Raw genomic sequence first — 19,212 nt, 5'->3', positions numbered from 1 at the left:
TTCTATATTGAAGAAACGGTGAAATGAAGGGACTGAGAAGTAAGCTTACAGAGGAAGAAATTTTCTACATTGCTCAATCAGAGAGGAGATTAGAAAATAATGTCTCTTACATAAAGAAGAGTAACTACTTCCGTTAATAAAATCAACTAACTTAAAAGCAATTGTTAACTTTTACTATTTACACTTTGGTCCATCAACCTTCTATATGAGCTAATTCATCACCTTGGCTCAATAATTTTGAGATGGTAGCTAATGTTTTATTAGTAGTTAAAAAGTCCCTATTTGTCCATTTTATCTAAAAATAACGCCAAATCATAGTAACAGTGCTGGCTAACCACCTTTCAGCCTTATACTTGAAAGGTATCCACTATCATGGGGTTTTAAATTTCATAGACACAATTTCATGTCAATATCTTGGAATTTTACCTCTAAAATGTAAAACTTCATGAGGAACTAAAAAGTAATTATTTGTGAATTTGATCCAAAATACAAACAAATTGGAGCAGCACTCTGTTTAGACAGTATAGATGACACCAGGTAGCCACTTTAAAGGGCTGTTATTTAGAAATTAACCAATGTATCTTGAATTATAGTTTTTCAGGACATAAATATCATGAATTGTCCTAAGATTAAAAAAATTTAGTTTAAATTTCAGGACAAAATAAGTACAGGTTAATTCCTAAATAACAACCCTAAGAATAGTTGTTTGTGAATTTTCATATGTACCCACTTTTGGACCCACCCTTGAAGCTATACTCGTATTACATAATATTTTGCAAATCGTATCTGCTCGGATTTGAAGTAGTTCAATCTCTTCAATGTAACCTCAGAAATCAAATCTAAAGTTCTTCTATCTTTCAAATGCAACTTTAGAAATTCGAATCTTAAGTAACTCAATCTCTTCAATGCAACTTCAGAAATCAAATCTAAAGTTTTTCTATCTTCCAAATGCAACTTCAGAAATTCGAATATTAAGTAGTTCAATCTATTGAATGCAACTTCAGATTTCGAATCTTAAGTTATGAAACATAAACTTGTTCTTCGAATTTAAACAATCCATTATACGATTTAATGTCGAAATTTACCCCAAATAAGCTCAAAACTAAAATATAACTTTCAAATTTCATAAAGAACAAATCTCAATCATTATATTGTCAAAACAACAACAAGTCTAACAAGCACATTTTAAAACTAAGAAATAAAAGAAGAAACTCTAAGCACAAAGAAGAAGAAGAAGAAAACAATAGTAAAGAAGAAGAGAAAATTTTGTGTCTCAAGTTATCCAAAAATTGAGTATCAATTAATTTTGTTTTTAAAAGTGGGTGCAAATTTAACGGGTAGTGCAAAATTGGGTGCCACATGAAAATTTTAGGGGTATTGTCACTTTTAACCCATATCAAAAACTATTTATATTCGGTAGCCAAAAATATATACATATATATAACTATTATTTTGAGAGCTACAATACAGTGTCATTTTCTTTTTATTACTTTTACGTACTTCCCCTTCGACAGTCTCCAATCCCAAGTATAGCCCAACTGACTTCGGCCCAAATCCGTAAAAAGATTAGCCCACACCGACCACAGCACCGCGTCATTATTGGTTGAAAGGGCAAAATAGTCAATTCGAAAATCCCATAACAACCAAAAAGAAACGTCACACGAATTTTCTTGGTCCTCGCAATAACAAATTACAGATAAAATCAAATTTATATTAATTCTAGCTTCAAAATTTTCCCTTATCAATTATTTCTCCTCTCTCTCTCTCTCTACTTTCTCTCTCCGTCGCATCGGTCGTCGTCCGGCGACTCTTCTTCCTCTTCTGATCTATCCATTTGATGGATAACGGACCACCTCAGCCGTCAGGTTAATATATTTTTCTGTATCGCGATTTTTTTTGGTGGATTTAATTTTGTGTTTGTGAAGTGATTTCTTTTTTAAATTTTATGTTCGGGTTAACTTGTGTGCACGTTGATTAATTTACTGGATACTTGTTATTTATTACCGGCACATGTATCGGATAACTCTGTTCGCAAAGAATTACCTAGTTTTTGTTTTCTTCTTAATTTTGTGTTCAGGTTAACTTGTGTGCACCTTGATAATTTACTGGATACTTGTTATGTGTCACCAGCACATGTATGGAACAGGTGGAAAGAATTACGATTTTTATTTATTTATTTATGTTTGCCTTTGTTGAGTTTTTTGAACTCTGATATAGCCGATTCCAACTTGTTTGGGACTAATGTATAGTAGTTGTTGGTGTTGATTTGAACTCTGGTTTCCTATGGTCCATTCTAGCTGCTAAGTCACATCACTATTTGGTATTGGAATAATTTAGACCAGAATAGAGCGGATATGAGACTGACTAATTTGGGATCAAGTTTTTCGATTGTATCGAATTCATGTGTCCTTTTTCGTTCCGATCAAGATGAATTTGAATGGGAATTGTGCTGGAGCTCTTGCATACTGGAAATTAGTTCAGAGATTGGGGCTTAGGTTTGCTTTCAATCTAACGCCTTTACCCACTTGAGACAGATTTTTTTGCACCTTTTGTATTTTCTAGTGTCTTAGATTTAGTTGTTAAGATTGGTGTTGTCTACCGTACATATATATAATGTGGTTCTGATAAAGCCTCTAACTTTCCTCCTAGGAAATCTCAATCTTCTAGGAGTGTAAAAGGTCAAATTATTGAGCATTGGAATGTAATTGATCATACTGGAGCAGAACAGATATTGGGGATTATATAACTGACTACAACTAGCTTAGGATTAAGTCATAGTTGATTAATTGATAGGACACTTTTGCATTTGAGCTGCTCTCAGGGTTCGTGGCAAAAATTTTGAGTTGTTTCAAAGAGGAAATGTTGGTATGAAATACCATTAAAGCCATTCGTTAGCCATTTAAAATGTATTTACGGGGTCATATTTTTGCATGTGATAAGATAATTGTGTGCCCTACAATTTGATCATTAATCATTAGAAGTAGTAAAACTAAATTAAAGCAACTTCATTACACATACCGTAGCTACTTCTAGCAGCTGATACTTTGCAATCTTAAAACCAACTTCTTTATAGAATTAATAATTAGGGAGAAAGCATACGGAATTTCATATTCTTCTAAAGTTTGGTCTTAGTTTCTTACAATAGTAGTTGCTATGTATTTATTTTGGTCAGGTTAAATAGATTGCCACATTTAAAGGCTATCTAATGTTACTGGTTTCTCACAGTAGATTTGTCTATTTATTATAAGAGCAAGGCTTAAAGAAATTTTAGGCATTCCTAGTAAGTACTTTTGTTGTATTTGATTAGATTCCACGGAGGCAATCTACTCTCGACTAACTCATTTTTCCACTTTTTACTTTCGAGTATTATTGAGTTAATATTTGTTTTCCACGGCAGGTAATAGCCCACCTCCGAAACCTTGGGAACGAGCTGGGTCCTCTTCGGGCCCTACACCTTTTAAGCCCCCCTCTTCTGGTAACACGAGTGACGTAGTAGAGGCATCCGGAACAGCCAGGCCTGGTGAGATTGTTTCAACTGCTAATAGGAATACAACTGTTAATAATAGCACACTTGCAAGGCCTGTACCTCCTCGACCTTGGGAGCAACAGCAAACTTACGGTAGCGGAGGTATAAGATGTTTATTAGTTCATTCTCCCTCTCGCTCTTCTGTGTGTGTGTTTCGTGTTTCCAGTTAGCGGGTTGACCATCCAGAAATCTATGATTTCAAACATGTCATTTTTAATCCTCAAAGACACTATTGTATGTCTTTCATGCTAGGACAGCTGTTTTATGGTTTTTTAGTGTCCTTTACATCCTTAAGGTCCACTCTTGATATCACAAATGCTGTCCCCCTTGCATCAAAGACTGCTTATTTAGTGATGTGTATTATGATCTCGGCTTTAGAAGCATGCATGTGATTTTTCATTATCATAACGCAATAAGTGATTTATTATTACGCACGCCATCATTAACTAGGCAAGTTCTTCCTTTATATATTCTGATTTGACTTACTGTGTAATTCTATTGCATGCATTATAAGATTGCCTTGTTTAAAAAAAGCATTATAATGTTATCGAAGTCTGAACTCAAACTGCCCCACTTATCCTTTTTTTGGTACTCATCTTAGTCATTGCTCCTGTTAAATTGCCTTAACCTCTGATTGAATATTCCATGGAACTGGCATCCATTCTGCTAGTATTACTTTCTATCTTACGTATCTATTCTCGGGGATGAAGTGCCTACTTGACTTTGATTCATTGGCAATAAGATGTATGCAACCCAAGTCCTACTCTTCTTTATACTCTGTATTCCTGGAAGTACAAATAGCATCTGTGTGTTTACCTAGCCAAATCTAAATGTTGTTATGGACATACTCTTTTTCGTTTCCCCTTACACTGAAGAGGACTTTCTTGATTGTTGAAGGTTTTGATCTAGTAATTGAAGTTAGTAATTGAAATTGAAGTAAGAGGAGCTGAGGCCTTTTATAAAGAGTATTGATCTGATTATTTGCTTGATTTGATCATAATGCAGGTTATAATACAGGGATGAATTATAATTCTGGATATGGAACTGGAATGTATGGTTCTTCTTATGGCGGTGGCTATGGAAGCACATACGGAAGTGGTTTGTATGGAAACAGTATGTATAGAGGAGGTTATGGTGGACTTGCAGGTGGTGGCATGTACGGTGGTGGAGGAATGTATAATAGTGGGTTTGGTGGCTCAATGGGGGGTTATGGCATGGGCATGGGCATGGGCGGCATGGGTGGCATGGGTGGCATGGGCGGCTTTGGGGACCAAGATCCAAATAATCCCTTTGGTGCTCCATCTTCCCCACCGGGTTTCTGGGTTTCCTTCATGCACGTGGTAAGCTCTAACAGTACCAAATAATCTATTTCTGTTCTTTAAGTTTGTTTTGGGGCGCCTAAAATGACTTTGATTTGCATAAGTCCCTCGTTTGACCTGCATTTCAAGTAAAGCCTATATTGGCCTTCTTGTTGAATTTTTGTTTTTGGATTGCATAATAGACTAATATTAGGTGCATGTGAATGGGTAACGGAGCAAGGCCTCCAAAATAAAGAGATGGAATCACATAGGGAAGGATAGAAATTTAACAAGGCTTGTGAAATCTCAATGGCTTCTTGCAAGTCCTGGGTTTCTGTAATGAGATACTTTTAGTTAGACCCCAGTTTATCCCAAAAAAATTTAGTTAGATCCCTTAATGTTTTTGATAATAAGATACAGGCTAAGCTTTATAAATTGTGTAATCTCTCTTATATGACATTTGTGATTTTCTTGCCTGCAGTTAGTAGGTTTGTCAATACCTATGACTAAGAACTTGAGGCCCCCTTTGAATTATCAAAAAGTTCAAGGAGATTTAAATGAAATTAAGAGTTCTTTTACGTATTGTATTTTGGGTTCTGGTGTGAGGAGAGGATTGTTCTTTGGTACCTGGTGCTATTGAAAGTACTAGTAACATAGGGTATTAGTCTTTACTTTATAGACATCATGTATGTCTTTTGGCCTTGATAACTAATTGTTTGACTTCCTGTAATTGTAATAATGTAGATGCAAGGTGTTGTAACTTTCTTTGGCCGCGTCGCAATGTTGATAGACCAGAATACCCAGGCATTTCACATGTTCATGTCGGCACTGCTTCAGGTATATCTTCACTTACAACTGCCCTTGCATCCCAACAGTTTTTAAGTAACTAGTGCTTCATTTCATTGTCCTTTAGAAATGTATTTCTACTGTCCTAATAATTTGTGGAAAAGCACTCAGGATATATGACATGAGATTTCACTAAAATGTCTTTTGCAGCTGTTTGATCGCTCAGGAATGTTATATGGAGAGTTGGCTAGATTTGTGCTGAGATTGCTTGGTGTCAAAACAAAGCCTAACAAAGTTCATCCCCCGGGCCCTGGTGCACTTCCTGGTCCGCACCATCCTCATGGCAATCAGAACTTTATCGAGGGGCCTAAGGCTGCTCCAAGTACTGGCTGGGACAATGTGTGGGGGGATAATGCACAATGATCCTTAGTAGTTAACTTTGAGTTGTCACCTACCATCAGAAGCAAATGATAACTGGCTGCAATCTGTATGAAAGTTAAAGTATTGATAAGAGCTATGCTGGTGTACTCGTATGTAAACCCGATCTACCGTGAGAGATTGGCCTGCTGCATTTAAATGAGAAAAATCTCTCTCTCATAATTTCGTAGGGACTGCCAAATTGTGGGGGATTGTAGTCTATTGATCAATGTGCACCCTAAGTTTGGGGATGATCCGATAGTTTTATAGATATGGTGTGTGATTTCTATTGATTGGTGATAAATGCTTCATTGAGCAAGATTTATGTAAATCCACCAATTGCAAAGTCTTCAATGACTTAACGGCTATCTTCTTTGTTATACATGCTCTTAACCTCATTTATTTACATACTAGTAAAGGAGCAGCACGGGCCCAATAAGCATATATTAAATATTAAAAGGAATTTTTACATTCCTATACACTATTTGAAATTTTATTACTCTCCCTACTCAAGTTTCAATTTAATTACATCACATATATAAATTTACCAATCATATACACTTTAGGAATTAAATGAGTATCCTTTTATATTATGAATCAATTATTTCACATCCTTATTCTCTCTCCCTCCGTCTTTCTCTCTCTCTTGCGCTCTCTCTCTCTATGTCTCTCTCTATTTCTCAATCCCTAATTCCAGTAATGTAGAGCAAAGGGTCTCTATGTCTCTCTCTATTTCTCAATCCCTAATTCCAGTAATATAGAGTAAAGGGAAAGAGATCAGCAATTCCATGCTTATTGAAATTCCAGTAATATAGAGATGAAGGTGTTGCACAATTGGTGTTCACCATTGACAACCATTAAAAAGCTTTGAAGCTTTGAATTCGAATTTGAGTTTTCAAAAATCATTATTTGTTTGGATTGGGTGTTGTTGCAAGCAATTGGGAATATTGTTTGGAGTTTATATCTCAATTTTGAGGGTGTTTTGGTGAAGATTAGACTTGATTTTGGCTGAATTTCAGATTGAAACTCGAAGAAGAAGAAGAAGAAGAAGAAGAAGAAGAAGAAGAAGAAGAAGAAGAAGACATGATGTACATTATACTTACGAAATTGTAGTAAAGTTGTAGTAAAATTGTAGAAAAATTTTATTCTGTTGTTTATATATATATTTTTTATTTAAACATTGTATGAAAGTTGAACAATATTGTATAAAAATTATATTTTAGTTGTATGATATTGTAGTTGTATATAACTGGGTAAAAATAATGTATGAAAGTTGTTGATAAGTTGTAGATAAGTTGTATAATATATAATTAGTTGTATGAAATTTATTTTTACTATGTATAAATCAGATACAAAATATACAAAAGACATATTGTATAAAGTTTGTATAAAAATTGTAGTTAAGTGGTATGATATTGTAGTTGTAGATAAGTTGTATAATATATAATTATTATGTATGAAATTTGTTTTTACTATGTAAAAATTAGATACAAAATATACAAAAGACATATTATATAAAATTTGTATAAAAATTGTATTTAAGTTGTATGATATTGTAGTTGTATTTAAATGGGTAGAAATAGTGTATGAAAGTGTAGATAAGTTATATAATATATAATTATTATGTTTAAATCAAAAATAAAATATACAAAAGAAATTTACTTGTCTCACAATTGCTTTATAAAATTGTACTAATAGGTATATCTTGTTCTGTTTGTACGTGCTAGTCTAATTAAGTATATGCTTATATCCAAATTACGATTGCCCAGATAAAGTTTCCTCTTGCCTTCGGTGGATGTATAGGTGACGAAGTGGGTAAATGGATTATATATGAGTTGTATAAATCTTCACCCATACCCATTTATACCGTGCATGTTTGTTACTGTTTTAACCATTTTCCGCCTCTAGCCCAAAGGAGTAGCACATGCTGGAGCAATGCCCCCTAAATTCTTTATCTTAATCCTTATCTGGCACGTTGGGTGTGAGATAAAAGGTTTATTGTTGTTTTCATATCTCTTCTCTATATCAGTTAGCAGTTCTCCTGTCAAAGGCTGGTTGATTTTGGGAATGTATATTTTGCCATGAAGTAGTAAGAGTGGTGATTTCTATATTTTGCCATGAGGGAGAAAGAGAGGGTGACGGTACTCGAGATCTGAGGGATTAGATTCTCTAAATTCCCAAATATAAGTTCAATCTGGAGAGATGCTTTTCTTCATCAAAAGATAGGTTTCAGAATTAACATTGTGATTTTAAGCATGAAAACTGAGCCATTTTCCGTTAAAGATTTTCTTTGTTGGGTTTAAGCATGGTCTCCTGTCAGTATTTAATTAAGATTTTTTTACTCTTGGTTGTTGATGTTTATGTTCTTCATGTTCAGAAGAGTTTAAATGCCTCAGTCGTGCTCACTGATCTTGTTTGTTGTAAGAGGAGAGAGAGGAGAGAAAAAAAGAAAAGGGTGTAACTAAATCTCTTTATTGAAGGCATAAATAATAGATTGAGAGCCTTTTAAGGTGGATTGTATATATTTTGTAACTAAAATATGTTTAGGTCGGGTAAATACCAAAACATGGACATTTTTCGTAATAAGGTTTCAAATAGTGTATAGGAATGAAAAAATTCCAATATTAAATTATAATTTTTGGGATCTTCATATAAATAAACGGTCGGATTCATTATTTATTTCCTTTAGTTGGCATATATAAATTATATACTAATGATACATGATTATACATATAATATATATATGAATTATACATACGCGGTCTTGTTTTTTTTTTTTTTTGGTTAAGAGTTCGTCTTCGAAGAATCCTAAAGTTAATCTTAAATCAGCTAAAAAATAAATTTTAAAAAGAGCTTGCTTGATGTTCATATTGTGCTAATCTTGGTACTAAAGATTCCTTTTTATAACATAAAATATTTGTTACCACCTTAAATACAAAATTCATTTAGAGCAATTTTAATATATTTTCAAGATAAATATTTCTTTTATCCATAGCATAAAAGATTTGGCGACACATTTAGGCAAGAAATTTATTTTGAGATTTTTGTCAAACTCTTATTAAGCTTCCTTTTCTCATATTTTAGAGCTAAATTATGATTCTAATATATAAAAAATTCAATCCCCTTTCAGGTACAAGATATGTACTCTCCAAGAACGAAGACTCAATCACATAAGTTTACAAGTTTTATTGAACAATTCACTTTAGCTATTTGGTTCTCCAATTGTCCTACTAACAATGAACACAAGTTATTTAACAAACATATTCATTCCCAATGATTGAAAAGAAGAATGGCCATATACATTTGCATTTATATTTCTTCATTTGTGAATTAATAGAATTTATTTGCAACCTATTCTTCTTCTAGTGGTAAGTGAAAAATATAGTGATAGTATATAATCCTTTGTTAAATACTTCTTCTATCATAATAATAATTAACACAATTTAGTTAGGACCCCTTATTTTTTTTATAGTAATTGAAAAGCTTAGTAAAATACTATATAGTTGTTTCTTTATTTATTCATTTTTCATAGTAATGGATAGTGCTTGTTTTTCTTTATTACCTTAGATTGACTCTATTACTCTAGCCAAAAAATTTTACCCAAATTGTTTTTACTATTATTTTCGTAAGAATTTAGAGTTGAGTATGCTAAAGTTAGATCGATTTTAGTTTACAATGATGAAAATAAAAGATTTAATTTTAATTTACAAAATGAGCTTATTTTGTTTACGCAAAAAAGGGACCTACTATTATTTATTTATAAGATTTTACAAACAAATATGCTAAAGTTGGAAAAAATTTAATTTACAATGAAGAAAAGAATGATCAAGTTTACAAACAATGAGTTTTTTTTTGTAGAAGTACTACTTTTATAAAGTTCACGTTGAAGAAGAAAACATTTGAAAGCGTGCCAAAAGATAAAGATGGACACACGAGAATTTATGAGCATGGCACTTTCATGTGAATTTGTATAAGAGTGCCATGGGATTTAGAGGAAATAATGTTGGTTTTTCAGTCAACACAGCAAAAGGTCAAGTCGCTGAAGCAGAAGGTGCAATACAACTGAACCATAAATTCTAAAAATACCCTTATGCCGGGCAGAAATGTTGACCATGAGCTGCCTGGTTATTCCCACTTATCGTATAGGAAATAGAAATAGAAATAGATTTAAGGCATTCAAAATGTATTTTGCATACTTACATGATTCTTGTAACTTGTTGATAATGCATCGTAATTTCTTTCATACTTACATTGAAAAAGAATGAAAAAAGATCTTTTAAGGATACTTTCCATGCACTTAACAGAACATCAAGCATCATGCTTTTACTTTTTCCCTTTTGTACTTTTTTTTTTTTTTTTTTTTTTGTGGTATAGAATCTAAGATCATTCAATCACAGTATACAAGTGACATGGCCGAACACATTTAACCTAGGGAACAAAGGTGGATAGTAGTGGATTTAACCATAGGTTCACATGTTCGGCCGAACCAGCGTTTTGGGACCAAATACTGTGCAAAAAAGCAAGTATAGATAGAGTTATATATATATATACTTTTCAGCATCCAATCTCTCAACTCAGAACTCACGGCGTCTAAATTTTAGTATTCAGCAACAAACAACTGTTCTGCGTTGAATATAAAGTATGAATCCATACCCTTAGAGGATGGGGAATGAACAATGTTTCTGCAATTTGTAGAGCAATATTTATTGTAATTGTATACATGCATTATTCAAATCATCTTTTGCTTATGAGGCACACAAAAAAAACATAAGAAATTATACACAAGAATCTTGAAGATTGTTGCCACCTATTTAAAACCGAAAGGCTCCTTGAGGGCAAATACACATTATTTCTTCTTCTTTGACCTCTACATTTCCTCTGGCAAGTTTAAAAATCTCCAATGCTACAGCACTGATCTGAGAACATCTGGTAATGTAAAGGATGGAGAGGCATTTGCAGCCGGTTCTCAACGCTTGCAATCCGCGGTCACAGAGATTTCTACACCGATTAACGTGTAGCGTCTTCAAGTTATGACAATGTGATGCAATAGATTCCCACCCTCCTATCATGACCCCATGACATAATGCTAAGTTCCATTCCTGAAGCAATGGACAACCCTTTGCTATTGCCATGATACAATTATCGCCAATCGTTCTGCTGAACCGGAAATTTAACACTCTCAACTTTGCAGCAAATCCGACACTAATAGCTACTAAACCATCGACATGAATACACCAGGTCAAGTTACACACACTCAAATATTCAAGTCCACCTCCACTTAGGATACTCCGTATTCCATTAGGCTCGAGCCTACATGAATCGGCTTCCAAATAAGTCAGAGTCTGAGAACATCCTTGAAAGCCAGCACCGGTTAGGTTTCTACAATAGGATATCCTGATAGCTCTAAGATGACGGCACTTTTGTGAAATAGTTCTTATGCCATAATCAGAGATTCGAGGGCAATATGAAAGATTCAGATCTTCTAAAGCTACACAAGAATTAGATAAGGCCTCTAACCCATAATCTGTAACATTACACCGGTAAAGACTTAGTATTACCAACGAAGAACAGCCAGAAGCCACAAAAGAAAGACCATTATCAGTTATCCTAAAACAACAGTCTAAATTAAGACTTTGCAGCTTTGATCCATGAGGTGGCAACAAAGCCAAACCCGAATCTGGAAGCTCGGTGCATCCAGAGAGGGACAATGATTCTAGTTGCTGGAAACGGTTCAGAAGCCTATATAACTGGAATGTACTGATTTGGGTGTTATTTTGAGATAACGAGGAAATATTAAGCATAGTTAAAGAGCATTGGAACTGTAAAGATCTTCTATTCAGATTTTGAATTTGAAGCCAACGACGACATGTTAAGCCAAATGACTCACGGTCAGGTCCGCAATCAAGGTGTTGAAAAATACAGAGTAAACAATCGTCTGGAAGCTGCATGACGGGTGCAGAGAAGTCATCTGATGGACTATCCATTTCTACCAAGCTAACACTCCAGTGAAGATGTGAAGCTTGAAACTTCACAACAATCTTATCAAGACAGGCTAGTTAAAAGGAAGAGGTTTCTAACTTATGGCAAAAAAGTCTGATTTTTGAACGACAAGGTACCCCAGAAGTAGGAAGGTAGTTACTCGTCAACCTGAGTAAAATGTCAACAGACGCCATTGTTGGTTTTATCTATACCTTCTACCGTATTCGGAACCAATACCAAAAGCGAAATGATTGGAGGAAGTTAACTTGAGAGGTTAGCTACACAAACCACCACTGCAAAAGAATAAGAAAAATCGCATATCAGCTGACATTATACAGCAGTTACATCACTAAGCATACCACACATGAGATATCTTCTCTCTTGTTTATATTGAAATGTTTTGAAGCTTTAAGAAATTAACAAAGGTAAATTGTAAGCATGTCAATATAATTTTAAGATGCATCATGCGCGCATATATCCACTTCAATATGAATGCATAATCTCAAAATTCTGCAGTACTAGTAAATGTAATTGGAAAACCCATAAGATTGATAGATTATACCGACCTACCTCAAAAGATCCAAGAAAGTGCAAAAGTAATCGAGCTTAAAAGCCGTTAAGGAAAGTTACCTAATTGTCCTCCATGCATACCAAGGGATAGCTAGACAACAAAAGCATCAGGAGCTATTATCTCAAAATAATACCATGCACATCTTAGTGAGGATAAAGAATATTTACAATACTGATGTGCATGCTTAACTATCTCGCCCCTTGACTATTTGGATATGGAAAAAGGATCCCACATTTTGTGAAGTCTTGAAATGTACTCTTGGGATACATAGCCACACATATCAGCACACATAATTGTGTCACAAACAATGCCTCAACTAGGAGAGAAGTACAACGTATCTTGGCGAACGAGCTTCAAAAGCACTAACTATCCTGCAGACACACTTGCTGATAGCTTGTATAGAAGGTGCATCCTCAAAGGTAGGATGAGGAGTTAAATTCCTAACTCATGTATGCAATACCTTCAAGGATAAGAATATGTGTGGATCATATTTTGAAGGGTTTCACTATATCGGGTGGAGAATCAAAGAAGAGTGTGATACATGCACACAATATGTGTAGAACTCCATTAGTGTGACCTTACTCACATTGCCGGTCTCAAGCCTGGATAAAGGAGGAGGGGTTGAAATAGGCTGACAACAAGTGTAAAACTAGCCAATTCATCATGAATCCTAATAATATAGCTGACGGATGAAATCAAATTTGAAGTAAGCTCAACTTACAAGAACGGCAAATAACAGCCCTAGCAGATTACCTTTATACCTATTCTAAGGAAATTTTCGTAAACTACAGGTAGCTTTGAGGTCCCCCTCACTACAATAAGTCACTATCTTGGGTAATACATATTCCAATAGAAAGATTTAACCAAGCTCGAATCGTCCGTGAATCCTTGTATCACATTGCAGATTCAGACAATTGACAACAACAACAACATACCCAGCATAATCGCACAGAGTAGGGTCTGGGAGGGTAAAATGTATGCAGACCTTACCTCTACTTGTGGGGTAGAGACGTATGTTTCCAAAGACCCTCGGCTCAAGAAAACAATTTTGAAGAGGTCAGATTCAGATAATTTGAATTAAATATATACAAAAGTAGTCCTACAGCTTGCATTTGTTCTTCACGTAACAATTCAAATAGACCACATAAAATCCAGCACATTGACAATTGTTCTGGAGTTGTTAAATCCTCAACTAAGAGTTTGGTATTATGATACCCTTTTCGTAATCAACTACGAAAAATAAAGATTTGCAACATCTGCCAAATATGGGGTCTATAAAAATACAAGTTCTTTAAATCTTACTAATTCATATACCGATGAAATTTATCATTCACCATAACAAAATCCCAAGAAGCTTATCCAATTTGAGAAGATAAAAAGGTGCTTAAAAACAAAAAAGAAAAGATCCAAGAACGTACCTCTCGATACAGATTAGGGGATGATCTAAAATGAAGAGGAAATGTATAGAATGGAAGAGGGGAAGAGAAACACGTAATAGATGATGACTAATTGACGAGTGTGGTTTTGATCTACAGTAGATGAGTGGGTTTGACAATTTTTTTAAAATTTTTTAAAAACTGAAAATATTTTTTTTAAAAGAATACTCATGTATTATTTGAAAATGCAACAATTGTTTGTTATAAAATAAAGATTATAAAATAAATAAACTAAAGACAAGTATAGAGAGTAGATTGATATGTTATTCAACTTCACATTGATATATAATGAACTGAATTTATACCGTATAAAAGGAAACTATTGTGTAAGCTATAGATAATTTTCCATAGGGTTAATATTTGTCCATAATGAAGTACCGAAATAATAAGCTTTTTCGGGAGACTTATTTTCAATGGAGTACTAACTAGATAAACTTATTTATGATGGGGTCCAATATAGATAAGCTTCTTCACGAAGCTTATTTACAGCGGAGTACCAAATGGACACCCACAATATAATATTTTTATAACACTTAATGTACCTCGTTAAAATTTTACTAGAAAGAAATCCAATGGGAAAAAATCCTAGTCAAGGGAAAAGAGTACACTTATGTAATAGGAGCAATATACATTGCAAGTTGCTTCATTAAAAACCTTACTAGGAAAAATTAGTGGGAAAAAACTTTGGCAAGAGAAAAAGAGTACAATGCATACTTTACTCTCCCTAATTGTTTCAAATACCCAAGCCTTCACATTTCAATCTTGTATACCATATTCTCGAAGATTGCAGTAGGCAAAGACTTGGTGAACAAATTTGCCTGATTCTTACTTGAACAAATTTGTTGCACATCAATGTCATCATTTTTCTGAAGATCGTGTGTGTAGAATAATTTTGGTGAATTGTGCTTCGTTCTATCTCCTTTTATAAATCCTCCCTTCAATTGAGTTATGCATGCAACATTGTCTTCGTATAAAATTGTGGGTCTTTTATCACATTCCAGACCATATTATTTTGGAATGAAATGAATCACTGATTTCAACCATACGCATTCCCTACTTGCTTCATGAATAACTATTATCTCAGCATGATTTGGAGAAGTAGCAATAATAGATTGCTTTGTGAAACGCCATGATATGGCAGTACCTCCACATGTAAATACGTAGCCGGTTTGAGATTGAGCTTTATAGGAATCAGATAAATAACCGACATCTGCATAACCAACAAGATCTGCACTACCTTTGTTAGCATAAAACAAACGCATATCAAGACTTCCCTTTAATTATCGCAATATAGGCTTAATCCTGTTCTCATATCTCCGTGTAGGAGAAGAGCTATATCTTGCTAGTAAATTGACAGAAAATGTTATGTTAGGCCTTGTAGCATTAGCAAGATACATAAGTGCACCAATTGCATTGAGATAGGGTATTTCAGGACCAAGTAGTTCCTCATCCTCTTCTGGAGGTCGGAACGGATCCTCATTCGCTTCAAGTGATCGAACAACTATTGGGGTACTCAATGGGTGCACTTTGTCTATATAAGAGTGTTTTAAGACCTTTTATGTATAGGCAGATTGATGGATAAAGATCACATCAGCTAAATGTTCAGTTTGCAGACCAAAACAAAAAATTTCTCTTTCCAACATCTTTCATCTGAAATTCTTTCTTAAGATATTCAATTGCCTTTTGGAGCTCTTCTGGAGTTCCAACAAGATTTATGTTATCAACATAAACAACAAGTATAACAAATTTTGATGTTATTTTATTTGTAAAAATATATGGACAAATTACATCATTTATGTAATCTTATTTCAGCAAATATTCACTGAGGCGATTATACCACATGTGCCCAGATTGCTTTAAACCATACAAAGATCTTTGCAATCTGATTGAATATATTTTCCAAGATTTTGAATATGATTCAGGCATTTTAAATCCTTCAAGGACTTTCATATAAATTTTATTATCAAATGAACCGTACAGATAAGAAGTAACTGCATCCATTAGACGTATTTCAAGCCTTTCATGTAGGGTTAAACTGATGAGATATCGAAATGTTATGGCATCCATAACGGGTGAATATATTTCTTCATAATCGACTCTAGGTCGCTAAGAGAATCCTTATACAACAAGGCGGTTCTTGTATCTTTCAATTTCATTTATCATTCTTTTTCGCACATAAACCCATTTATGACCAACTGATTTTATATCGGCAGGTGTTTGGACTACTGGTCCAAAGACCTCCCTTTTTAACAAGTGAGTTTAATTTTGATTGAATTACCTCTTGCCATTTTGGCCAATCAGATCTTTTTTTTCGACAGAACGGGGTTCAATCGCTATCTTGCATAATGTTACGTACAACATTATATGAAAAAACATTATCCACAACCATTTCAGATTGATTTAAATTAATCCCATCAACAGTAAAACTTTTTAAAAGTTTCCCGCTCACTTGAGTCTCGGGTTTATTGATTTCTTCAGGAATCTTAGAACTAATCAGATCTTGGATCTCTTCCGGAGATCCTTTCATAGTATTATTTTGATCATTTGTCGATATTTTCCTAGGATTTTGGTCCTTAGAACCCAAAAGTCTACCACGCTTCAGGCGTGCTTTAGATTCACTAGCTCTCACGCTAGTAGATGGTCCTGCTGGGATATCAATTTGGATTGGAACATTCTCTGCAGGGATATGTGACTTAGTTATCCTTTTCAAATCAGTAAATGCACCAGATACTTAATTTGCTATTTTCTGTAAGTGAATGATCTTCTGGAACTCATATTCACATACAAGAGCACGTGGATCAGAATGTGATAATGATGGAACTTTCCACACAATTTCTCTTTAGATCTCCTTTGGCTCTCCCTTATTTGTGAAAAACTTGTTTTATCAAACTGACAATCTGCAAATCGAGAAGTGAATAAATTTCCCGTTAATGATTCAAAATAATGAATAATAGAGGGTGATTCAAACCAAATATATATTCCTAACCTTCTCTGAGGGCCCATCTTACTGCATTGTAGTGGTACTATTGGTACATATACAGTACATCCAAAAATTTGTAGATGGACAATATTTGGTTCATGACTAAAAACTAATTGTGATGGAGAATATTTATTATAATGTATCGGTATGAGACGAACAAGTGATGTTGCATGCAAGATAGCATGGCCCTAAACAGTAGTGGGCAACATTATTTTCATAAGTTGTGGTCTTGCTATCAATTGCAGGCATTTAATAAATGACTATGCAAGGCCATTTTGAGTATGAACATGAGTTACAGTATGTTGAACTTTTATGTCAACTGATAGACAATAATCATCAAAAATTTGATATGAGAATTCTGCAGCATTATCAAGGCGAATAACTTTTATAGGATAATATGAGAATTGTGCCCTTAATCAAATTATTTGTGCTAGTAGTTTTGCAATCGACAAGTTGCGAGATGATAGTAGCCATACACGAGACCATATTGAAGACGCATCTATTAGAACCATAAAATATCTAAATAACTCATTTGGTGGGTTAATAGATACACATATATTCCCATGTATACACTCTAAAAAGTGGACCTCATATTCACATACAGGAGCATGTGGATCAAAATAAGATAATGATAAAACTTTCCACATAATTTCTCTTTTGATCTCCTTTGGCTCTCCCCCTAATTATGGGAAACTTATTTCATCAAACCGATAATCTGCAAATCGAGCAGTAAATAAATCTTCATCCAATGGTTCAAGATAGCGAATGATAGAGGATGATTCAAACCCAACATATATTCTTAACCTTCTCTGGGGGCACATCTTACTGCGTTGTGATAGTGCTACTGGTACATATATCCAAAAATTGGTAGATGAGTAATATTTGGTTGATGACGAAAAACTAATTGTGACGGAGAATATTTATTATAATGTGCTGGTATGAGACCAACAAGTGATGCTGCATGCAAGATAGCATGGTCCCAAATAGTAGTGGGCAACTTTATTTTTATAAGTAGTGATCTTGTTATCTGATAGAAAATAAGAGTCCACCAAACAGTATAGAGAACCAGGTTCTCTATATGTTCCCACAGTCAACAAATGGAAAGTAAAACCAAACAGTACAGGGAACCAGGTTCTCTATCTGTTCCCACAGTAAATAGGCAGTAAATAAAGAATACGTAATATTTACGTGAAAAACTCCTTGCTCAAGGGATTAAAAGTCACGACCTACCCTAGTAGGATTTCAACTCCACTAAACTGAGCAAACTTCATATTACAACCTATTGCAATATAGGAATTAAACACTTAATTCCCCACCCTTTATAATAATTCTATTGTAAGCCCTTTGTAATAACTCTATTACAAAGCAACAAACCTTAACTAACTTTAGTCAAGAAACCAAACCAAATAATGGTTAAAATCTATCCTACAAAGACACTTCTTGAATGTAGTGTAGAATTACAAATGAAGAACAAAATAATAAAGATTCAACAAACCTAAGGACTTGAGATATCTCCAATCTCTAGATCTGATCCTTGAGGTTGTAGCAGCTTTGTTCTTAAGAGACCTTGAAGGTTGTGGTGGCTAGCACTTGAGAGAATATAATTTTTAGATTTGCAGGTGTTAAGTGAAACCCCTTGCATCATGTTGATAATATATGTGTGAGGTCATGAAAGATGATGCAAGGGAGTGTCCGGTACGCTGCACGCTTCAACAATGTTGTTGTACTATTGCGAGTACAGTGCAACAATTTTAACAATTGTAGAGTTGACTAGTTACTCTGAACACAAAGGAACTAATTGTATCATGTTCCTTATCTGGTTCTCTCATGAATTTTGTCAAATTATCAAAACACAAACTAGCATAACTTATTAATTTTTGCCTTTTTGATGATGGCGAACCCAGAATTTATATTCATCCTGAGAACCAGACCAAATGAATTGATCACAACTGGTTCCACGAGACTGTTTGGCAAATCATCAAAATAAAAAATAGCATAACCTATCAATTTCCTCCATTTTGATGATGACAAACCCAAATTTGATATCCCCCCTGAGAACCAGATCCTCACATATTCCCCCTACGGATCAAACCTATAATCAACATGTTAACAACAATGTTCCCCCTATGAAGCAGACCTATCTTTCATGCACAACACAACATATCAATTCAATTATGTTCCTCTCCCTGTTGACACCCATGTAACTTCCCCCTTCTAGT

General features: G+C 34.3%; 2 protein-coding genes across 4 annotated transcripts; one reads left to right on the top strand and one right to left on the bottom strand.

Annotated features, from left to right (window-relative positions):
* The first annotated feature begins 1,676 nt into the window (after positions 1 to 1,676).
* LOC104108429 (peroxisomal membrane protein 13) lies at positions 1,677 to 6,407 on the top strand. Of its 2 annotated transcripts, XM_009617452.4 has the most exons (6): positions 1,731 to 1,865; positions 2,078 to 2,146; positions 3,398 to 3,628; positions 4,532 to 4,866; positions 5,569 to 5,661; positions 5,821 to 6,407. In XM_009617452.4, the coding sequence occupies exons 2-6, from the start codon at positions 2,119 to 2,121 to the stop codon at positions 6,031 to 6,033; spliced, it is 900 nt and encodes a 299-aa protein (XP_009615747.1). In that variant the 5' UTR covers positions 1,731 to 1,865; positions 2,078 to 2,118; the 3' UTR covers positions 6,034 to 6,407. The 2 variants fall into 2 exon arrangements, with proteins under 2 accessions (XP_009615746.1, XP_009615747.1); XM_009617451.4 differs by lacking the exon at positions 2,078 to 2,146 and having other exon boundaries at positions 1,677 to 1,865.
* A 4,223-nt stretch (positions 6,408 to 10,630) lies between these two features.
* Positions 10,631 to 14,104, bottom strand: LOC104108428 (F-box/LRR-repeat protein 12). Of its 2 annotated transcripts, none has more exons than XM_009617449.4 (2): positions 13,996 to 14,104; positions 10,631 to 12,299 (listed from the first exon to the last, which is right to left on the bottom strand). In XM_009617449.4, exon 2 carries the CDS (start codon positions 12,009 to 12,011, stop codon positions 10,839 to 10,841), a length of 1,173 nt encoding a protein of 390 aa, XP_009615744.1. In that variant the 5' UTR covers positions 12,012 to 12,299; positions 13,996 to 14,104; the 3' UTR covers positions 10,631 to 10,838. The 2 variants fall into 2 exon arrangements, with proteins under 2 accessions (XP_009615744.1, XP_009615745.1); XM_009617450.1 differs by lacking the exon at positions 13,996 to 14,104 and adding an exon at positions 13,568 to 13,989.
* Between the last annotated feature and the right edge of the window lie 5,108 nt (positions 14,105 to 19,212).

This window comes from Nicotiana tomentosiformis, chromosome 2, assembly GCF_000390325.3.
Source record: "Nicotiana tomentosiformis chromosome 2, ASM39032v3, whole genome shotgun sequence".
Classification (NCBI taxonomy): domain Eukaryota; kingdom Viridiplantae; phylum Streptophyta; class Magnoliopsida; order Solanales; family Solanaceae; genus Nicotiana; species Nicotiana tomentosiformis.
This window is presented reverse-complemented; position numbering and strand designations above follow the sequence as displayed.

Coding starts and splice junctions, on each gene's coding strand:
- LOC104108429 (XM_009617451.4), top strand. CDS start 1,838: ATGGATAACGGACCACCTCAGCCGTCAG. Junction 4,867..5,568: donor GGGTTTCCTTCATGCACGTG/GTAAGCTCTAAC, acceptor GTAATAATGTAG/ATGCAAGGTGTTGTAACTTT. Junction 5,662..5,820: donor TCATGTCGGCACTGCTTCAG/GTATATCTTCAC, acceptor TGTCTTTTGCAG/CTGTTTGATCGCTCAGGAAT.
- LOC104108428 (XM_009617449.4), bottom strand. CDS start 12,011: ATGGATAGTCCATCAGATGACTTCTCTGCACCCGTCATGCAGCTTCCA.